General features: G+C 41.8%; 2 protein-coding genes across 4 annotated transcripts in view; one reads left to right on the top strand and one right to left on the bottom strand.

Annotated features, from left to right (window-relative positions):
* TMEM178A (transmembrane protein 178A) overlaps positions 1 to 5853 on the top strand; it is a 23452-nt gene extending 17599 nt beyond the window's left edge. For all 3 annotated transcript variants that reach the window (XM_033145012.1, XM_033145009.1, XM_033145011.1), the window contains exons 2-4: positions 2538 to 2651; positions 3458 to 3595; positions 5229 to 5853. In XM_033145012.1, the coding sequence (XP_033000903.1) occupies positions 3490 to 3595; positions 5229 to 5470 (348 nt within the window). In that variant the 5' untranslated portion in view covers positions 2538 to 2651; positions 3458 to 3489 and the 3' untranslated portion in view covers positions 5471 to 5853. The remainder of the gene's footprint in view (positions 1 to 2537; positions 2652 to 3457; positions 3596 to 5228) is intronic.
* On the bottom strand, positions 5781 to 17365 carry THUMPD2 (THUMP domain containing 2). The gene is made up of 10 exons (XM_033145008.1): positions 17192 to 17365; positions 15699 to 15831; positions 14204 to 14613; positions 12640 to 12717; positions 10990 to 11042; positions 9971 to 10058; positions 8957 to 9028; positions 8535 to 8649; positions 8198 to 8315; positions 5781 to 7858 (listed from the first exon to the last, which is right to left on the bottom strand). The coding sequence occupies exons 1-10, from the start codon at positions 17330 to 17332 to the stop codon at positions 7510 to 7512; spliced, it is 1557 nt and encodes a 518-aa protein (XP_033000899.1). The 5' UTR covers positions 17333 to 17365; the 3' UTR covers positions 5781 to 7509.

Genomic DNA, 17365 nt, shown 5'->3' with positions numbered 1-17365 from the left:
TGAAGTGCCAATAGTTGCCTGCAATGTAAGTTGAATCAGGGCCAATAGGTCTTTTTAGTTTTCATGGTTGCAGAGCTCTGGTTGAAAATTTAAGGGCATAGGGCTGGAAACAATGCGGCAAGTAGCAAGCAGCTTATATGACTTGTGTTGCACAATATACATGTCACAAATCTGGACCTTGCAATAATAATCTGAGGCCCTACTTTGTGTGCTTCCACAAGGGGTCTGAAGGGCGGCAACACAAGAATGGGCCTTTTCTGTGGTGGCTCCCCATTTGTGGTGGTATGCTCTCTGAGGGAGGCTTGCCTGGCACCTAAATATTTGCAATGAAGACTCAAGGCAAAAACATTCCTCTCCTTCCAAGCCTTTGGCTAATTAAACAATCTATAGCCTTTTAAACTGTGCATGTGTGTGGGTTTTTGTTTTTGTTTAATTCATTATGTTATATATTTTTGTGTTTATATACAGTAAACTGCACTGTTATCCTTGGATATATAAATTTAACAAACAAACAAATCCCATGTTTGCAAGAACACCCTAGCATGAGGCTCTGGATTAATTAGTTAGTGGATCTGGTAAGAGTTGGCCACAAAGTACTTATAAAGTTGTTTTGAGTGACTATTGCAGCTTGTGTCTGATGTGCAGCAGCCTCCAAACTCCCTGTATGAGCACCCTGTGGTGAAGTATTACCAAATTTTCTTCTAGGGCTAGTTAACAGTCAAGGATGATTTGAAGTTCGCTCAGTCAAAATAAGAAATAATATTTTTACCCTATGTCTCAATAAAGATCTGAAATTATGTCTGCCAACCATCAAATCCTTCACTGACCTACTGGTTGGCAAAATGCAAGTTTATCTCCTGTTATCACTTGCCAAAATGGTGCTTCAGTTAACACTGATACTTGCCAAAATGGACCGACCTATCATGAATAAAACTATTTAAAATATTCATAGTTCATTTTATCTAACATTGCATGTGTAAACCGTATGTTCTTAGAATAAATCTTTGTAGCTTATGAAGCAATATCCTGCAATCAGATGGTGTTCTTGCATGCCCATAAACAAAACTGTGAATAACTTAGTAAGTACTATAAATATTTAAGCAAATTCCATTTTAATATGGGCATTAAGTAAATGTTTGCCTGGGCGCCTCCAGTAAAATAGGCAAACTTGCAGTTAAAATGCATGAAACCGGCAGCTGCTGAAGATCTAACATCCAAAATTCGAGTGGCAATAAAATTAATCATACCAAGTGAATTTGGACATGTGGGCCACCATACCAAAGAGGCTGGGAACCGCTGTTCTATTTCACTGTGATTTCCTCAGTCTGTAAAGTGGGGTGCTGTAAGGGGTATCTGGGAGTCTAGATGATCAGGGGGCCAGAATGATCCCACTTCTCTCTGCCCTAAGCAGAGGAGTAGCTAGGGGTGTCGGGCACACTGGGTGCCACACCGTGGGGGGAGGCACTTACTGTGGGGCCTGCAGTACGTCCTAGCCATGCATCTCTCCTGCCCGAAACGGCAGTGTGGGGCTCGTGTCTGCCCACCGCCTTCCCCTCAGCCGCCCTACAGCTGAGGGTGTGATGGCCTGGGACTCGGGCTCGTCAGAGATAAAAGACTCTCGTACCCCGCCCCAGGTTGCGGGAGCAACATTGCTCTTTGCCAGATCCAGCCTGTGTTCCTGTACCTGACCTTGCCTGGTTTCCTGCCCCGTTTCCTGCCTTGACTCTTTTGCACTGACTCTGCAAACTCCAGACCGGACCTGGACCTCGCTTCTCAGATCACCCTCGGGCCCAGCACAGAGGGGGAGGTGGCAGGTGGACTACATACAAGCTTTGTGCTGCCCGAAATGGCAACGTGGGGCTTGTGTCTGCCTGCCACCTCTCCCTCAGCTGCCCCTTGGAGGCTCCACGCAGTGCGTCCTGCCCCGGCTCCCCCACTGTGTGTGGCTCGCCCTGGATGCAGAGTGCGGGCGCCACCCTGGGCACCCAAGCGGCTTGGTACACCATTGGCCCCAAGTCAAAATTGACATGGGCCACAGCAAGGGGTATCTTGTAAGCTGCTTCCAGGGCTGCAGGGGTATCCTGTCAGCAAAAAGTAATGACCATCCGTTCCAGAAATCTGATTTGGACTGGGACCCCCCCTACACTGTGAAAGAAAAATCTTGCACCCAAGGGAAATATAATGTACTGCTTCACTGCAGAAAGGATCAGTGTGCTAGTATGAGAGAGACAGAGAACTGTCCTTTTCTATAGAGAGTTGTTTTTATTAAAGGTGTTAACTGGCCTCTTCTGAAGACTTGAGTCCTCCCACAAAGGATCCTCTTTGTTGCACAAGACCCTCCCCTTCCACCAATAAAAGGAAAAGGATTTTTGTGAGGCGAGGTGAGGAATTGGCCTCCTTTGAACCCAGTTCTTCCAAGTGGCTTGCCCTTTGCTTGCATATTATTAACAGCAGATTCCTCCCTGCTGAAGAGCTTCACTCATTCATCCTCGTTAAATGGAATTTGTTAAGCATTTCTGCCCTTCCCTTTCGTAAAGGTATCGCTCAGAGATGTACAGCAATCAAGTACCACTTCGCTCCACCAATACGCTTACGCAACATCCCGTTCAATTTAACCAAGACCATCCAACAAGACGAATGGCACCTGTTACGTAAGTAGTTAGGTATTCAGGTTGTGCAAATTCGCTTCCTAACATGATGCTAAACATTGCGATTTACTCATTACAACATCCGCAAAAATGGCAGTCCAGGTCAGGAAACTGCACATCATCTTGCAAAACCAGTCAGCTTTTGTTATCAAGCCCAGCAGATATAGAAAAGGACTCAGGAAATTTCTCCTCTGACCCATACCCAATAGCCTACACAAAGAAAAGAACCTCTTTACTTCTAGAACTGCTGCATCACTGCAGAATTGTGTTGACTTTGATTGTATTATTTTTTTAAAGTGGGTGGGAGAAGACAAGGGACAGGCAGGATGGACTAACACTTTTTAGGGCAACAGTGGTAAAGAGAGATCAATGATAACTACTTGTACGTCACAAATGGCGATCTGTAGATCAAAGGGGAGAAAAGACCAGATTAATATTGTTCCCAATGCAAGGGCAATTTTTTTTTAATGCTTAACGGAAACCACTTTGGTATGCTGCAGAAAAACGTGTCTCACTTTTTGTTGATGGTGGGTATGTACAGATATCTTAAAGTGCAATTCTTTGTATTCAGAAGCCATTCCAACAGAGTTCAAGGGGCTTGTTCTCAGAAACGCGCATATGATTAGACCAGCGTTTCCCTACTCGACGCCCTCCAGAGCTTTTGGGCTACAGCTCCCATCAGTGTCGCTGGCTGAGACTGATGAAGAGTTGTAGTCTAAATATGGAGGAAACCAGGTTTGTCAAGGCTGAATTTTAAATTGTGTTACTGATGCATATTTAACCTCGCCCTCTCTCACTTCTGGAAACAGATCTAAGAAGAATCACAGCAGGATTTCTTGGGATGGCAGCAGCTGTTCTTCTCTGTGGGTGCATCGTAACTACAGTCAGTTTCTTTTGGGAGGAAAGCCTCACACAGCACGTTGCTGGCCTCCTTTTCCTTATGTCAGGTACTATTTCAGCTCTGCCTGCTATGTGTGTCAGGTTTTACTCCCATCTGTTGAAGAGTTGTACCACATAATTTGGCCAATGAGTTTTCACATTTTGGGCAGGTCAGCACTGCAAATGTAAATGGGTTTGTTTGATTGCTTCCCTCTTCCTTATCTGATAATCTTAATTCTACTGGGGAAACTAGGGATCTTTAATAGAATTTGTGGTTTCCATACAAATTTGTAGCACTGGGGGAGAGGTGAAACCACAGAAAGATGCTGGAAGTAGAGAAATTAACCAAAAGGTACAATGGTCAGGGCACTGGAAAAGATAAAAGACTGCCTTTAAAAATACTAAATGTAAAAAAAGAAGTGTATTTTTCTACACAAACACACTTTAGCAATCATATACCCACATGTGTGTGTTGAGCAGTTGTATTTTCCAGTAAATTCCCTGCAACATTTTGAAGTTTCACATTCCTCTCCTTGGTGTTGCTGTGTGTGTGTGTGTGTTTGTGTGCACGCCACTATTTACCTGTATTCAGGAAGCTTCCCTAATTCAAGGTGGTGGTGGTGGGGACTGACCCTCCACACGTTACCTAAGACCAAAGGAACACACCAGTGTGGCTTATTCTGTAAACAGATCTAAACAGGAAGCACAATTCCTGTGGAAGAGCTAAAATAAAGAGGGTTGTGGTGCCTTAAAAACATAGGAAGAGCCCTGCTGGATCAGACCAAGGGCCCATCTTGTTCAGCATCTTGTTCTCACAGTGGGTGCCCAGGTGCCCATGGAAAGCCCACAATCAGGATCTGAGTGCAGCAGGACTTGTGATTCCCAAACACTGGTACTCAAAAGCATACTGTTTCTGACAGTGGAGATAGAACACAGCCATGAATTTGCCTTTAAAGAATTCACAGATTATGCTGCAAGCTTTTGCTTATGGTAAATCTGTGAAGCCTTGAAGGTACTCTAAGCCATTTGTTTTCATGCTGCTAGACACTAATGCCTCTACACCTCTGGAAGTTGTGGGGTGGAATGTAGGACCCTCTTTTACACATTGCTGGTGCTTCTAAACAACATGGGAAGCTGTGCTTACCTTGTGATGCCTGGAAAAAGCAAAATCTCCCAGCATTTCCTTCTTGAAAAACAGTCATAATATTTCTCATCCATTGCCCACACTCCTCCCACTTAAAAAAAAATCTTATTCAGGCAGAATCTAAAATGACATTTTGAGGGGGTGGAAGCTTCTTAGCGTTGCAAATTACTGAAAGCCAAAAGAATGGAAAGACCATAGAAAGGTTTGTTTTGTCTACTATGCCCATGTCTCTTTACAGAGCAGGGCTGTGGAACCTTTTTAAGCTGCTGGACCTGATATAATAATTTATTATTTATACCCCTCCACCCCCGCAGGTCATCTGGTCACCCTAATAATTGCGCTTAATAATTATTCAAATTCTGATGACAGGCTGAGTGCATGGAACATGCTCACCTTCACTCTTGTAACAACACAATGCCTGTTGACTTCTGGTTTCAAAATTGTCTATCATTCATTTGCCTTGCGTGTCTCTTGATTTTGGGCTATTTTGAAGTGTTAGTAATTGCCGATTGTGCACATTTGGTAACCATGACATTGTGATTTTGTCTCCTTTGCAGGCATCTTTTGCACTATTTCTCTCTGCACTTATGCAGCAAGTGTCTCCTATGACCTAAACCGCTTACCCAAATTTATCTATGGTCTTCCTGATGACGTGGAACATGGATACAGCTGGTCTATATTCTGTGCTTGGTGCAGCTTAGGACTCATCGTAGCAGCAGGATGTCTTTGCACCGCTTATCCACTCATTAGCAGGACAAAGATTAGCCATCTAAAGTCTACCAGAGACTCTTCTGTATGACTGCTTATGGGGGATAATCCCTCCCCTTGAAAGGCAACAGGTGAAGAGTAGTCTTCAAGGATTTATAAGGGAGCTAAATTCATAATTCCAAGCACAAACGAAAACAAAACCCTGTCCCTTAAATACCAAACATTGTGTCTTACTAGCCAGGAAATACAGAGGATTTCTTCTCTACCTTCAGGGTGGCTGAAATTAAACATTCAGACGTCTGACTGAGTTCTTGTGGAACTGATGACTGCAATTTAGCACAGTGTATATGCACACATCGCAAGCGAGACAGGGCTGTTCTCACTCTGATAAGAAACCTGCGTTGACAATGTAGGGCTGTTTTATTTAGCAGAGGTTTGTACATAAGGTAATTAACAACCAACAACAACAAAAACCAGAACTTCCCAAATCTCAACTCTATTCCCCTATTACCCTCGGCTAGTCTTAGGTTGTAATCCTATACCCACTTGCTTGGGGGTAAGCCCAATTGAACTCAGTAGGACTTACTTCTGAGTTGACACGTATAAGATTGCACTGTAAAATACTTTAGACTTTAAGTGAAATAAACCTTCTCCTTTAGGTATCTTTAGTGGTTACCGAATGGTATTGTGTGAGAGACTGTGAAGAGTTCTGATGTTGTAAGTGGGTGGGCAATTTGTTTTAGCAGTAATGTAGGGAAGCAGCTGAAGGGGAATGACTTGCAGAGTGCGGGAGGGGGACCTCTTCAGTAAACCAAAATGCCACTAGCAGTCCCTATAGTAGAAAAAGTTTTAAACTACTCACTTGACTATTCTGCGGTAGCTAGATTCCTGCTTTTAATGTATCTCTCTGAAATACATTTTGTATTTCATACGAAGCCAAATGCCATGTATAAACGAGTTTAATTGTACAAAAACGACTATATGACATTTAATATTGTTGGAAGTAACATCTGTTGTACAACCTCAGCCTCTTTGTCTAAAAAAAGTTTTGTGGTAGAACTTCCGTTGAAAGTGTTTGTAAAAATTTCCGAGTGAGTGACTTGGAAATGGGTCCTTCTTAAACCGTCATGTAAGTTTAAGACAAAAATACAACCATGAGTTAAAAACTCTGTCTCCAGTTATGTGGCTGTACTACTTTGTACCTTTCTGAATAACATCACTATAATTTTACACCATTCTGAAAAGCATACTGGAATTTTCCAATCATGTTTATTTTGGTTTACTTATGAAACAAGAGAAAGAAAAGAAAGCCATTTCTTCCAAAGCAATTAAAATTAGTGCAAGCATAAAGGGTAGGAGCCCAAAGAGCCCAATCAGCAGAAGCCCTGTGCAACGGAGCTTCACCCTCTCCTTCTCAGTGCACTTCCAAGGGGTGATCAGGAGCGGGGGGCGGGGGGGGGGAGAGATGGAACAGTCACCTTAAATTCCTCCCTCACTTGGCTTGCGATATGTATAATGCACTATCAAGCATGGAAGTTACCGTTTCGTGGTCAAATGCGGCCAGACTACAGCCATGTCCAGATTTTGTTAAAGACACAGGAGACACAGCCAGGTATATAAGCCACACGTCTGCTCTCAAAAAAGGCAGACATTTTTGCACCCCTGTGATTTACCACATCAGCACTGCAGCACACAATGCCACAGCCTGTCTTGATCCCCACCCTACTGTGGCAAAATGGTCCCATGTAAGCACCAAGGACTGCCACCAACTCCTTTGTCTGGCATGCTATATTGGCTCCTGGTCGGCAACTTGCTTTCCTAGAAGGCTGCTTTGAGAGGGTTAGGGGTGAACCGCACCACATCCCTAATAAAGCTGCCTGCCAGCAAGCCGTTTACACTAACCACACCTTCTCTTTTCCATCTAGATTGGAAAAGGAATTAAACATCCCTTCACATTTGGGCCTTCACATTTGGAGACCCTTGCTACATACCTTTGGGGCCCACTGGAGGTACAGACGCTAAGGCAATTCTGATGCCTGAGCTCTGGGCTCACCAAAGCTCAGCTGCTCCAGATCCATATGGTTTGAAGCAGAAGCTCCAAACTGCTTCATGCACACTTGCTGAATGCTGCTAACTTCTTGCAAAACCTCCTGTTACCTTCTTATACTTGCATATGAATGCATCTGTTTTGCCAAGGCTAACTTCCAAGGATTCCACCAGCACCAGTGAGCCAAAAGTCGTCCTTTTATCGCTGGTGTCTTCTCTCTCTGCCTCTTGAGTTGATAGGGGAACAGTCGTGGGGCCAATGCTTCTTCCTTTGGTGTTGTTGACTGGCATCATGGCCCTTTGTTTGCAAGGACTCATAGACTCAGCAAGGTTGCAGTTCTCAGTACCTAGGCTGCTGGCAATGTCACCAGAGAGGCGCTTGTAGAGCTCTTGACTAAGTAGCAGCACAACAATCCCTCCATCACAAAGCACCCTGAAAGGGAACAACCAGAGGAAAGTTATTAATATCCTTGTACAGCTACAATATTTATTAATTCAGCAGAAGACTTTCCAGTGTATAGAGGCTAACAGTACTGCAGTCATGACAAATCTTAAGAGATGTTTATTGTAAAATCACTCATGGCCTTTTAAAACTAACCGAGGACTACTGGCAACATGATTTTTATCTCTCTGCTTTAAATTATCAACTTCATCTAGTAGGTAACATGGCCACGTTGAAATGTGCCTTTCCTTTGTTTAGCCTGCAATACCATTAGCCAGATCCAAATCTGCAGTAGCAGTTCTTGTGCCTTAGATATCAGAACGCACATACCTTTCGATTTCTTGAAAAACGTCTTGCAGTAAGGTCATGTCTTTTGTTATTTTGAACTTCTTTCCAAAGGGGATGTCCGCAAGAACAACATCAATGCTTTCCGACTGAAATGGCAACGCTACGAGATATTTAGACATTTAAGCATGTGAAATGCACAGCCATTATTCTCCTTTGTATATAATAATAACAACTCTAATTAGGGACTAAAAGCTGACTACAAGGCATCACAAAGTATTTGATGCAGTCACAAATCATCAATGCTTCAATTACAATACAGGAAATATAAAGTAATAAATCTTATTTGTATAGTACTGCAGATACCCTTGCCAGCTCTTACCTGTCACAGAAGCTTTCAGTAACCCGATTTTATCCACTAGGCCTGCAGCTTTAATATTAGAGTAGGCTCCTCCTAACTGTGAATCACTTATGTCAGTCCCTAAATAATGCACATTCTGAAGAGAAAAACAAACATTTACATTAGTTTTTGTTTAAAATCCCCATAAATTATCAAAATAATCAGTGAGAATTAGGCATACGAACACCACCAACTGCAGAATCACAAGCTAGAAGGAATCAGTAGTTTGTATTAGCATGAACGCCTAAGCTAAAAGTCAACATATTTTCTAGAGAGAAATTTTGGAACCTAATTTTCAGCCCCGCTGCTGCATATTAGAGGTTCATTATTTACACATTTGGCCACAAGAGACTGCAATGCCATCTGTGGCCAGTCATCCCACTTGGTGTTACGACGGAGCTTACAGGCCATTCGGTTGCTGCTTCTAGGAGTATTGTTCCTAGCCCACATGTAGGATCCAGTACAAATGCACCTGCCTGTGGAGAAAAAAAGAAAGAAAAGCAAACACAACACTATTCCATCTGTCAAGACATTAGGAAATCTGTCTTCTGGTACAAAGATCCTATCTACCAAATTAAAGGAAGCAAGAAACAAAGACTGAGCTTTACATGGTTAGGCTGCTCTGGTCAAGGCTGTGGTCGTTTAGAATAAACCACAAGAACAGACATGGAATGCTGTTGTGTAAACAAAGATGTAGGAAGCATGGATTGAAGTCCTGCCTTAGTTGCAGGATCAGTGGGTAACCTTGGGCAACTAACTATATCTGAACCCCCATGCCCCGTCTGTGAAATTGCTCTACAATTCTCATATATTGCTAGGACCAATAGCAAGGGAATGGCAAAGCATTTTGCATAGTTGGGGCACTGTGTGAAATTATTAAAAATGGAGCTATTGCAGTTGAAAGGCATGCTGTAAACTCATGTACAAACATGCCTAAAAATATCTGACGCAATAATACTTATATCTCATTGCCTGTGGGGCACTGATGAATTATTTTCCATTCGTTCATTAATAGTTCCTTTTCAGCAATCCTTACAACGGCTTAGGGCAGGGCTGGCAAACTGCAGTTCCCAACTCCCATCAGCATGGCCAACAGAGATGGAAGGTGGTGTTGGGAGCCCAGAAACATCTGGAGGCTCATGGGTTCCCCGCTGCTGGTTTAGGGTATTCATTATGATTACCATGATGCACCTGGGGGCTCCAAACACAGCACCATTTTTTGCGCGTTCAGTCAGAAATTAAGTCTGCTTGAGTTCATTGGGGCTTACTCCCGAGTAAACAGGACTCTGACTGCCACCTTAGCCACTCCATGATACTACACAAGCTCTCGCATTTAAAATACTTCCAGTGGCAAAATTCTGGTTACTGAGAATAGCTCGGTAACCACAGAGCAACTAAAACTCTACTTTGCTGATTACCTTGATTTCAGCAAGGGATGCCATTGCCCAAGCAACGGTAGATCGCAACCCAGCAGTTCTGATATATGATCTGCTTGCCAAGGGAAGTCTGCAAACAAAACACCATATTAAAATGTATCTCTCTCTCTCTCTCTCTCTCTCTCTCACACACACACTGAATTCTAATATACTCAAAGAAACTCTAAAACTATGTGCTATTGTTATTCCAAATAGATAAGAAGTTTTTATCCCCGAATCTTCAAATTTGTTAATAAGCTGGTGGCAAATCTTGTTTAAGATACAGAGACAAATGACAATGAGATATATTGTTGTTAAGTACTTGGGCCTAGAACAGATGGGGAGATAGCCCAGAAGAACCAGTGGAAAATTGTCTAGATAAACAGATATACACACACATGGGTACAGAGGAAGGAAAATAGCTTTGCAAACAGCGGGACCAAAAGTCCATGATGAAATGCAAAAGACAGCAGTCACTGGTCACATTTAAACATCCCAGAACATTCTGGAGCAGACCTCACAAGTCACCACACTTTAATTCAGAAGCCTCCTCTGAAGTCTTGAATTGAAATTGGAAAGATCTTTTCCACTAAAGTAATTGTCTCCCTTCTTATTGTCAGCAAGCACAACAGTTCCATCACAGTGACTGCTGCTGTACCAGCCTGTTCTTATCTTGTATACATCTAATCTGGGCTCTGCAGAGAAATGCAACAAACTCACTGTTACTCCTTGCTTTTCACGGCAGTTTGGTCCTACTGCTTAGAATTTTCGCACTCTGCCCCAATGTGTATGTATATTATTTTAATCCATCAGACAACTGAGAATAACAGTCCACAGATTTGATTTAAGGGGGCAGTAATTCATAAAGCCTAATGCCACAATTAAAATGTCAAGTTTTTAAGGTGCCGTGGGAGTCTTTGTTGATTATATACAACAGAGAAACATAGTAAGCCCTCAGAAATTTACTTCAATTAAAAGTGTCCTTTTGGACTATGAACTGTAGTTTTTAATGCAGTATTTACCTGAAAACAGGAATCCCAATCACAGAGTAAATGTCATTTAGATGTACAAAGATCTGAAAGGCAATGGAATCTTACAATGAAGAGTTACTTGCATTTTTAGCTTTAGCTGATTTGAACTGAAATATATATATAATGATATTTTCAATGATATTTTTTATTTTATTTAAACTAGAAAGCAATCCGATTCTCATACAAAAGTTATACTGAGGACTATCTGTATCAAATATATACACCTCGTGGACAAAGGCAATCCCTGGAATCCTCAGATTTGCACAGATGTTGCAGTTGTGTAGATCTGAGGTTGCACCATGGTGCATCTCTGCTATTGCATGCATTTATACTGGTGCTGAGGATTGAAGAAAAGAGGAAGAATTGTGGAGAAGAACCCAAGGCAGTGCTGAACTCCTCATTTGTTTCTGTCTGACAGCACTACACCATCCATGGAAGTTTAGCACATGGTTTTGACAGGAAGTCTGTAGGGCTAGGCTATAAATTCTATAAGGAAAATATATATGAAAAATGTATTAAAAAAAGCACTGCCACAAGCATGAACTATCAAGGTATCAGTTTTATAGTTTAAAATTTGTCTTTCCTTATCTATCAATTCTACTACAGTTCATATTCAGTTTTTCATTCTGTCCTTTGTTGATAATTGAAATGTCTGCTTATCCTGTTTCTTCTGGTTTAAGCCTCTTCTCTCTCTTTTTAAATTTTTTTTGTTCATTTAATTTTTCTTTCTTTTTGCTTTAATCTTGATTCTCTTCCTTTATTGTTGCATTTCGTTTAAACTTCTGAGATTAAAGCATCTTCACAGATTTGCCCTCTTCCATATCTAATTTCTGTGCTTTCTTTCAGTTCTCCTTCTTGGCTCCTTAGTACTAAAATTCTGATTAAATCACCACTCCCTTGTGCTACTTGCCTATGAGATTTCACTACTCCTTTGCAGACCTTTATCCATGTAACTCCCCTTTTAGATATCCAGCTAGCATGCTCTTTATCCTGCTTTGAAGTTATTTAAAAATTCATTATCTTTGCTCTTTTCTCTTTGCTTATTGTTAGGTGAATTACAGAATAAGACTAATTTTAAAACAACTCTGGATGTTGCTGACCATAAACATTTATTAGGGATGATGGCAATGATAGTCCAGTAACATCTCTGCTTTTAAAAGGAATCAAAGGGGTTAATCTCATCCAGGTGGTAAAAGTTTCCCCTTTTAGAGTGCGGTGCTGCAGGTACAGATCTATGCATTAACTCTAGTATATTTTAAGTGAATTTATAAAATATAAAATTTGGACAGGGCTGCCGTTCATAATCAGAGAATCTCATAACTGCTAACTGGTTGGAGGTCTTCAGACACTAAGTATCCAGAGACTGGTTATTGCAGTATCACTGTGCTCTATTAGTACCTTGCTGTGTTAAAAACCTCTTAAAAGGTACCTGGATCTTTCCATTGTTGGAGACGGCATACTGGGTTAGAATAACACATTGGTTTGATTCCCAAAGCCTAATCTCAAAAGGGATTTTGAGAGGAACTTCAATGTACAAAGAAGTTCAACTCAGTCACATCAAGACCATTATCCTTTATCTGAGGAGCAAGAATCCACAGAGATTATCCTTCTCCCAACATTTCAATGTATTAATTTTGTTACCTCTATGTCAGGATTTCTCAAATCTGCTTTCCACCCAAAATTCTTCATAAGAGCTGTTCCAATTATCCTCCCCATCTCCTGAAAAGACAAATCAGCAGTGAGAGATACCTGAGCACGTGGCACGACAAATCAACTAAGATGGGCTAGGCCTAGATCAGTGGAAGCTAACCTGGTGTCTTCCATATCTTGTTATGTTAGAAACAGTTCCCATCACCCTTGACCATGGTGGCTGGGGCCAAAAGATCTTGCAGTCTCAACCTACGCATGCTTTCTTTGAAGCAACTCCTGATAAGTTCTATGTAGTGTAGTCCACATTAAGGACTGAAATCTTGAAATGACACAATCCAGAATTACTTGGAGGAAGCAATTATTTCATGGAATATTCTTCCAAACGGAAGACATTTTTGAAAAAAGAGTTCAAAGAACGGAATTAATTGCTTCTTCCACGCTCTCATCAACATCTACTAAGAGTGTTCTGCTTTACAAGACAAGACGCTATTTTTTGCTTGAAAACCAAACCTTCAGAATAGCAGTCTTGAAATTTATCTCGAGTATGGATAATCAAGCTTAATTCAGCACTCCACACACACCCCTTTGCCAATTAATAGGAATTCCAAAAGATGGTACAGAAGACAGTCTGTAAAGCTCAGCTTGCTTTTAAAAATATTATTTAGGATGCAGAATGCTAATGATTCCTATACAGCCCACTCAAGCAGTGCTATTTTTTCCTTATGCATCTGCCATTCAGAAAATTTAATGACTACTGATTATGCATAACGAAGAAATAAACTCCCTTTCTCAGCCGCCTGCATAATAATCTGGGATGGCAGCACACAATCAAGAACATTTAACTATTTCATTAGCAGCCTGATGCTGTATATTGGAAAAACAAAATAAAAAATAAAAAAATTCCTTCCAGTAGCACCTTAGAGACCAACTATGTTTGTTCTTGGTATGAGCTTTCGTGTGCATGCACACTTCTTCAGATACACTGAAACAGAAATCACCAGACCCTTATATATAGTGAGAGGGTGGGGAGGGGTATTACTCAGAAGGGTGGTGGGAATGGGCGATTGGCTGATAGGTGTGGAAAACCTGTTGGCGACTGTTAACAACTGCAATTGGTCTTACAGGAAAAGGCAAGGGGTGAGATGGCTAAAGATAGCTTTGTCGTGTATAATGAGATAAGAATCCAATGTCTTTGTTCAGACCAGGTCTCTCCATGGTTTTAAGTTTGGCAATTACTTAAAACTTAAAACCAAGGAGAGACCTGGTATGAACAAAGACAATGGATTCTTATCTCATACCAAGAACAAACTTAGTTGGTCTCTAAGGTGCTACTGGAAGGATTTTTTTTTATATATATTTTATTTTATTTTATTGTTTTGACTATGGCAGACCAACACGGCTACCTAACTGTAGCTGTATATTGGGATTGTGTTAAAAGCAGCTGCATGCATCTTTTTTGTAGATAAGAACATAAGAATAGCTCTGCTGGATCCGACCAGTGGCCCATCTAGTTCCACATCCTGTTCTCACAGTGGCCAAACAAATGCCCACATACCTGAGCAGTAAATATTTTTGCAAGGGTTCCACTACAGCGGCAAGACACTCTGAAGTTGAAGCAACTGCTGCTCTCGCCAGATTTCTCTTGAATAAGTTCAGGAGTCTTTTCCAGAAATGATCTGCCCGAAGACAAGCCGTTGCAGTTACGAACCTCGGAGGTGTTACAGCTCTGTTGGTTTTCTATTTGAGTTTCATCAGAAACTGTCTCCGGTATTAGTTCTCTCTTCTGTTTTTTGTTTTGGATGCCGCCCTCCTCTTCCAGTTTCCGTTTCTGGGAGTCTGGACATTCCTCACACCTGTTTTCTTCTTTCACCTCCTGGCAATGAAGACTTCTCCAAAGAGTAACCATATCCAGCCAATGCTTGGGAGTCTCATTTACAAGTTTTTGAATGTCATGAATTACTCTTCCTAAAAGAAAAGAAGAATCTAAACTCATGTAACCTTTAACACATAAATACCACATAACAATAAACTGTATATTTTGAAGTATTATAATATATTTCAAGGACTGTTTCCTTAGGGGGTGAGGGAATGCAGTACTTTTCTCTCCCAAGACCCATGCTTCCTCCCCATCTTATCTAATCCCCCAGACTTTGCCTAGCAAGCCACTTTCCTCCTTCCTGGGCCTGGCATACTTGCTAGCATGGCTGGGAACTAACCTAAGAACCAGAAAGCCACTAAGCTGCCTTAATCAGCTGGAGAGCTTGTGTTCAAGAGAAACATTCAAGCCAGCTTAGATTGCAATTCTACACCCAAATACACGGGAATAAGTCCCACTGAAATTCTGTGTGACTTACTTTGGGGTAAATATAGCTAGGATTGTGCTATTATTTTTAAGTAGGTGTTAAACTTGTATGAAGCCTATGGTTACGTTTTAGCTATTCAGAGAAGAAATGAATGTTTTCATTCCTGCTTTTGACTAAAATAATAAGGGCTTTCTTACTTCTTAATTTAGCAAATAGTATCGAAAGCCATCAAATCACTGTTTTCATAACAAATCCCTAAAACCTTAGCTGTGTGACACATGGTTACCACTGAATCAGGTTTGCCATGTGGTCCAATTCAGTGGTAGAAAGTATGTTTAAAGAAGAGGGGAAAGCAGAGCTGCAGCAGCATTATGGAAGAGCAGAATAACCCAAAACGTTATTTTGGACAGGCCTTAGATGAAAAACAGTCCTGGTCCACAAAATTCACTGAATGGACAGATTTAGCAGTTTTTAGTATTGTTTGTTGTGTTTACTTTCTCGGTTATAACCTGCCCCAAGGTCTACAGATAAAGGGAAGGGCAAGATGCAAGCTATAAAAAATAAATAGCTGAGCAGGAATTTGAATGACCGCTTACCACACTGAACCCCAAAGCTGCTCAGCACTGACTCCTTTTAACCAAGAGGAAGGAAGGCTATAGGGTAGTCTTTCTCACCGTGGAAGGTTACAGGGGAAAGACCTGCGCACAAGGCAACCCACAAGACTACAGTAAAAAAAAAAAAAATTACCTTTATTTCTAGAGATGGAAAGTGGAGGATATTTATTCAGCAGCAAAAACAACCGCTCCGCAGACTTCAGCTCCTTCAGCATCCTTAGCTCTGCACTGGTGGTGAAGAAGACTTTTCCCGATACATATTCCACCTTGACAGAGAATGTACACTGATGATATAGTAAGTCTGAAAATGGCATTGCCCATAAATGATTTGTTTATTATGATTTAGCTAGTTGATTTACACCCTGCTCTTCTACTTTAGTCCTCAAAGCAGCTCACAACACTAATAAAATGGGCTGAAACCACACGAGATTTGAAAATGGGATTTGAAACCACCGTGGACCTTTGCTTAGCCTTGCAAATGTGCCAGCCGTTTTATTGTTACACTGCTAGGATGAAGCCACAGTCCCAGTTATGACCAGGATGCAGACATTGGGCGGACTGGCACCTTTACACTTTCCCAGGGAAGTTTGCCTGGTGCCTTCATTATACACCTTTAGGCGCCAGGCTAAAACAGTCCTTTTTAACCAGGCCTTTGGTTGATCTGATTGACATCCTATGCCTTTTAAAATGTGTTTTTTAATGGGGGCGGGGGCTATTGGGTTGTTGTTTTTATTTTTAATATGTATTTTGTGGGTTTATATATTGATTTTATTCTGTGAACCGTCCTGAGATCCCCAAGTATAGGGCAGTATATAAAATAATAATTAATAATAATAATAATAGCACTTAACGCACACCCAGAATGCACACAACTGTCCCCAAAGGATCACAGCAGGATCCACAGTTGCCCCTCACAGAGCTAGAATCCCCAGCACCCTTAAACTACAGTTCCCAGGATTCTTCTGTGGTTTGGGGTGCGGGGAGAACTAGCCATGTGCTTTCAATGCGTGTAGGAAGGATGTTTAAACGTCCTCAACTCTGTTTTGTGGGATTTGATGAGGCCCTAAGCTACTGAAGGTAATGGGTCCCTTTATATGTCCAGCTGTCCTTTGTCAACAACAAATTGTTGCTTTTTTGTGTTGAATATGCTATATGGTAATTTATGGACCTAATAGGTATCTAAAGCCATTTGCACACAATAAAATATTTATTTGATAAAAGTAATTGTTGAACTGAAATACAATTAAGAAGTATATTAATAGTGAAATAATTATTAAGCTCTAACTTAAAATGATGTAGGTTTTATTTTATTTGTTTTTTATCTTATATTTTGGAAATGTACATCCAGTTTTTTTTACCTTTACATTTTTTTGGGGGGGGGGCCAAGAGAGTGGGGCCATAAGCTATAGCTTGTTTAGCTTATAGGTAAATCCGGCACTGGCTGTGCAGGCGAAGCAACCTAACCCCGGGACAGATCGCTCGCCTGCACCGCCTTTCCGAAGTGACAAAGGGAGAGTGTTTAGCCACCCATCCTCCTCTCCGCCGGCAAGGAGGCCGAGCGAGGCTCTCAAGTCCAAAGGGATTCGCCGGACCTCCCTTCCTTGCAGCCCGGCCGGAGGGCCTCACCTGCGCGGCGTCCAGCCGAGTCCGCACCTCCCTCAGCAGGAAAGGCTCCATCCCGCGCCCCGCCGTGCAGAAATATCGCGCGGGGAGGCCGGCACGGCAGGAGGGCCCTTTCGGCGGAGGCTGCCCTCCCTCGTCAGCCATCGCGGCCCCGTCGAGAGCCCGCCTTCTTCCGCC

This window comes from Lacerta agilis, chromosome 3 (assembly GCF_009819535.1).
Source record: "Lacerta agilis isolate rLacAgi1 chromosome 3, rLacAgi1.pri, whole genome shotgun sequence".
Lineage (NCBI taxonomy): Eukaryota > Metazoa > Chordata > Lepidosauria > Squamata > Lacertidae > Lacerta > Lacerta agilis.
Note: the sequence above shows the minus strand (reverse complement) of the source record. Positions and strands in the feature narration are given on the sequence as shown.

Excerpts from the sequence above, each read along its gene's own strand:
- THUMPD2 (XM_033145008.1), bottom strand. The coding sequence starts at position 17,332 with ATGGCTGACGAGGGAGGGCAGCCTCCGCCGAAAGGGCCCTCCTGCCGT. Across the intron at positions 12,718-14,203 it reads CAAAAATATTTACTGCTCAG|GAGATGGGGAGGATAATTGG; the intron begins GTATGTGGGCAT and ends TTGTCTTTTCAG. Across the intron at positions 8,650-8,956 it reads AAGCAGCAACCGAATGGCCT|AATGTGCATTATTTAGGGAC; the intron begins GTAAGCTCCGTC and ends TTTTCTCTTCAG.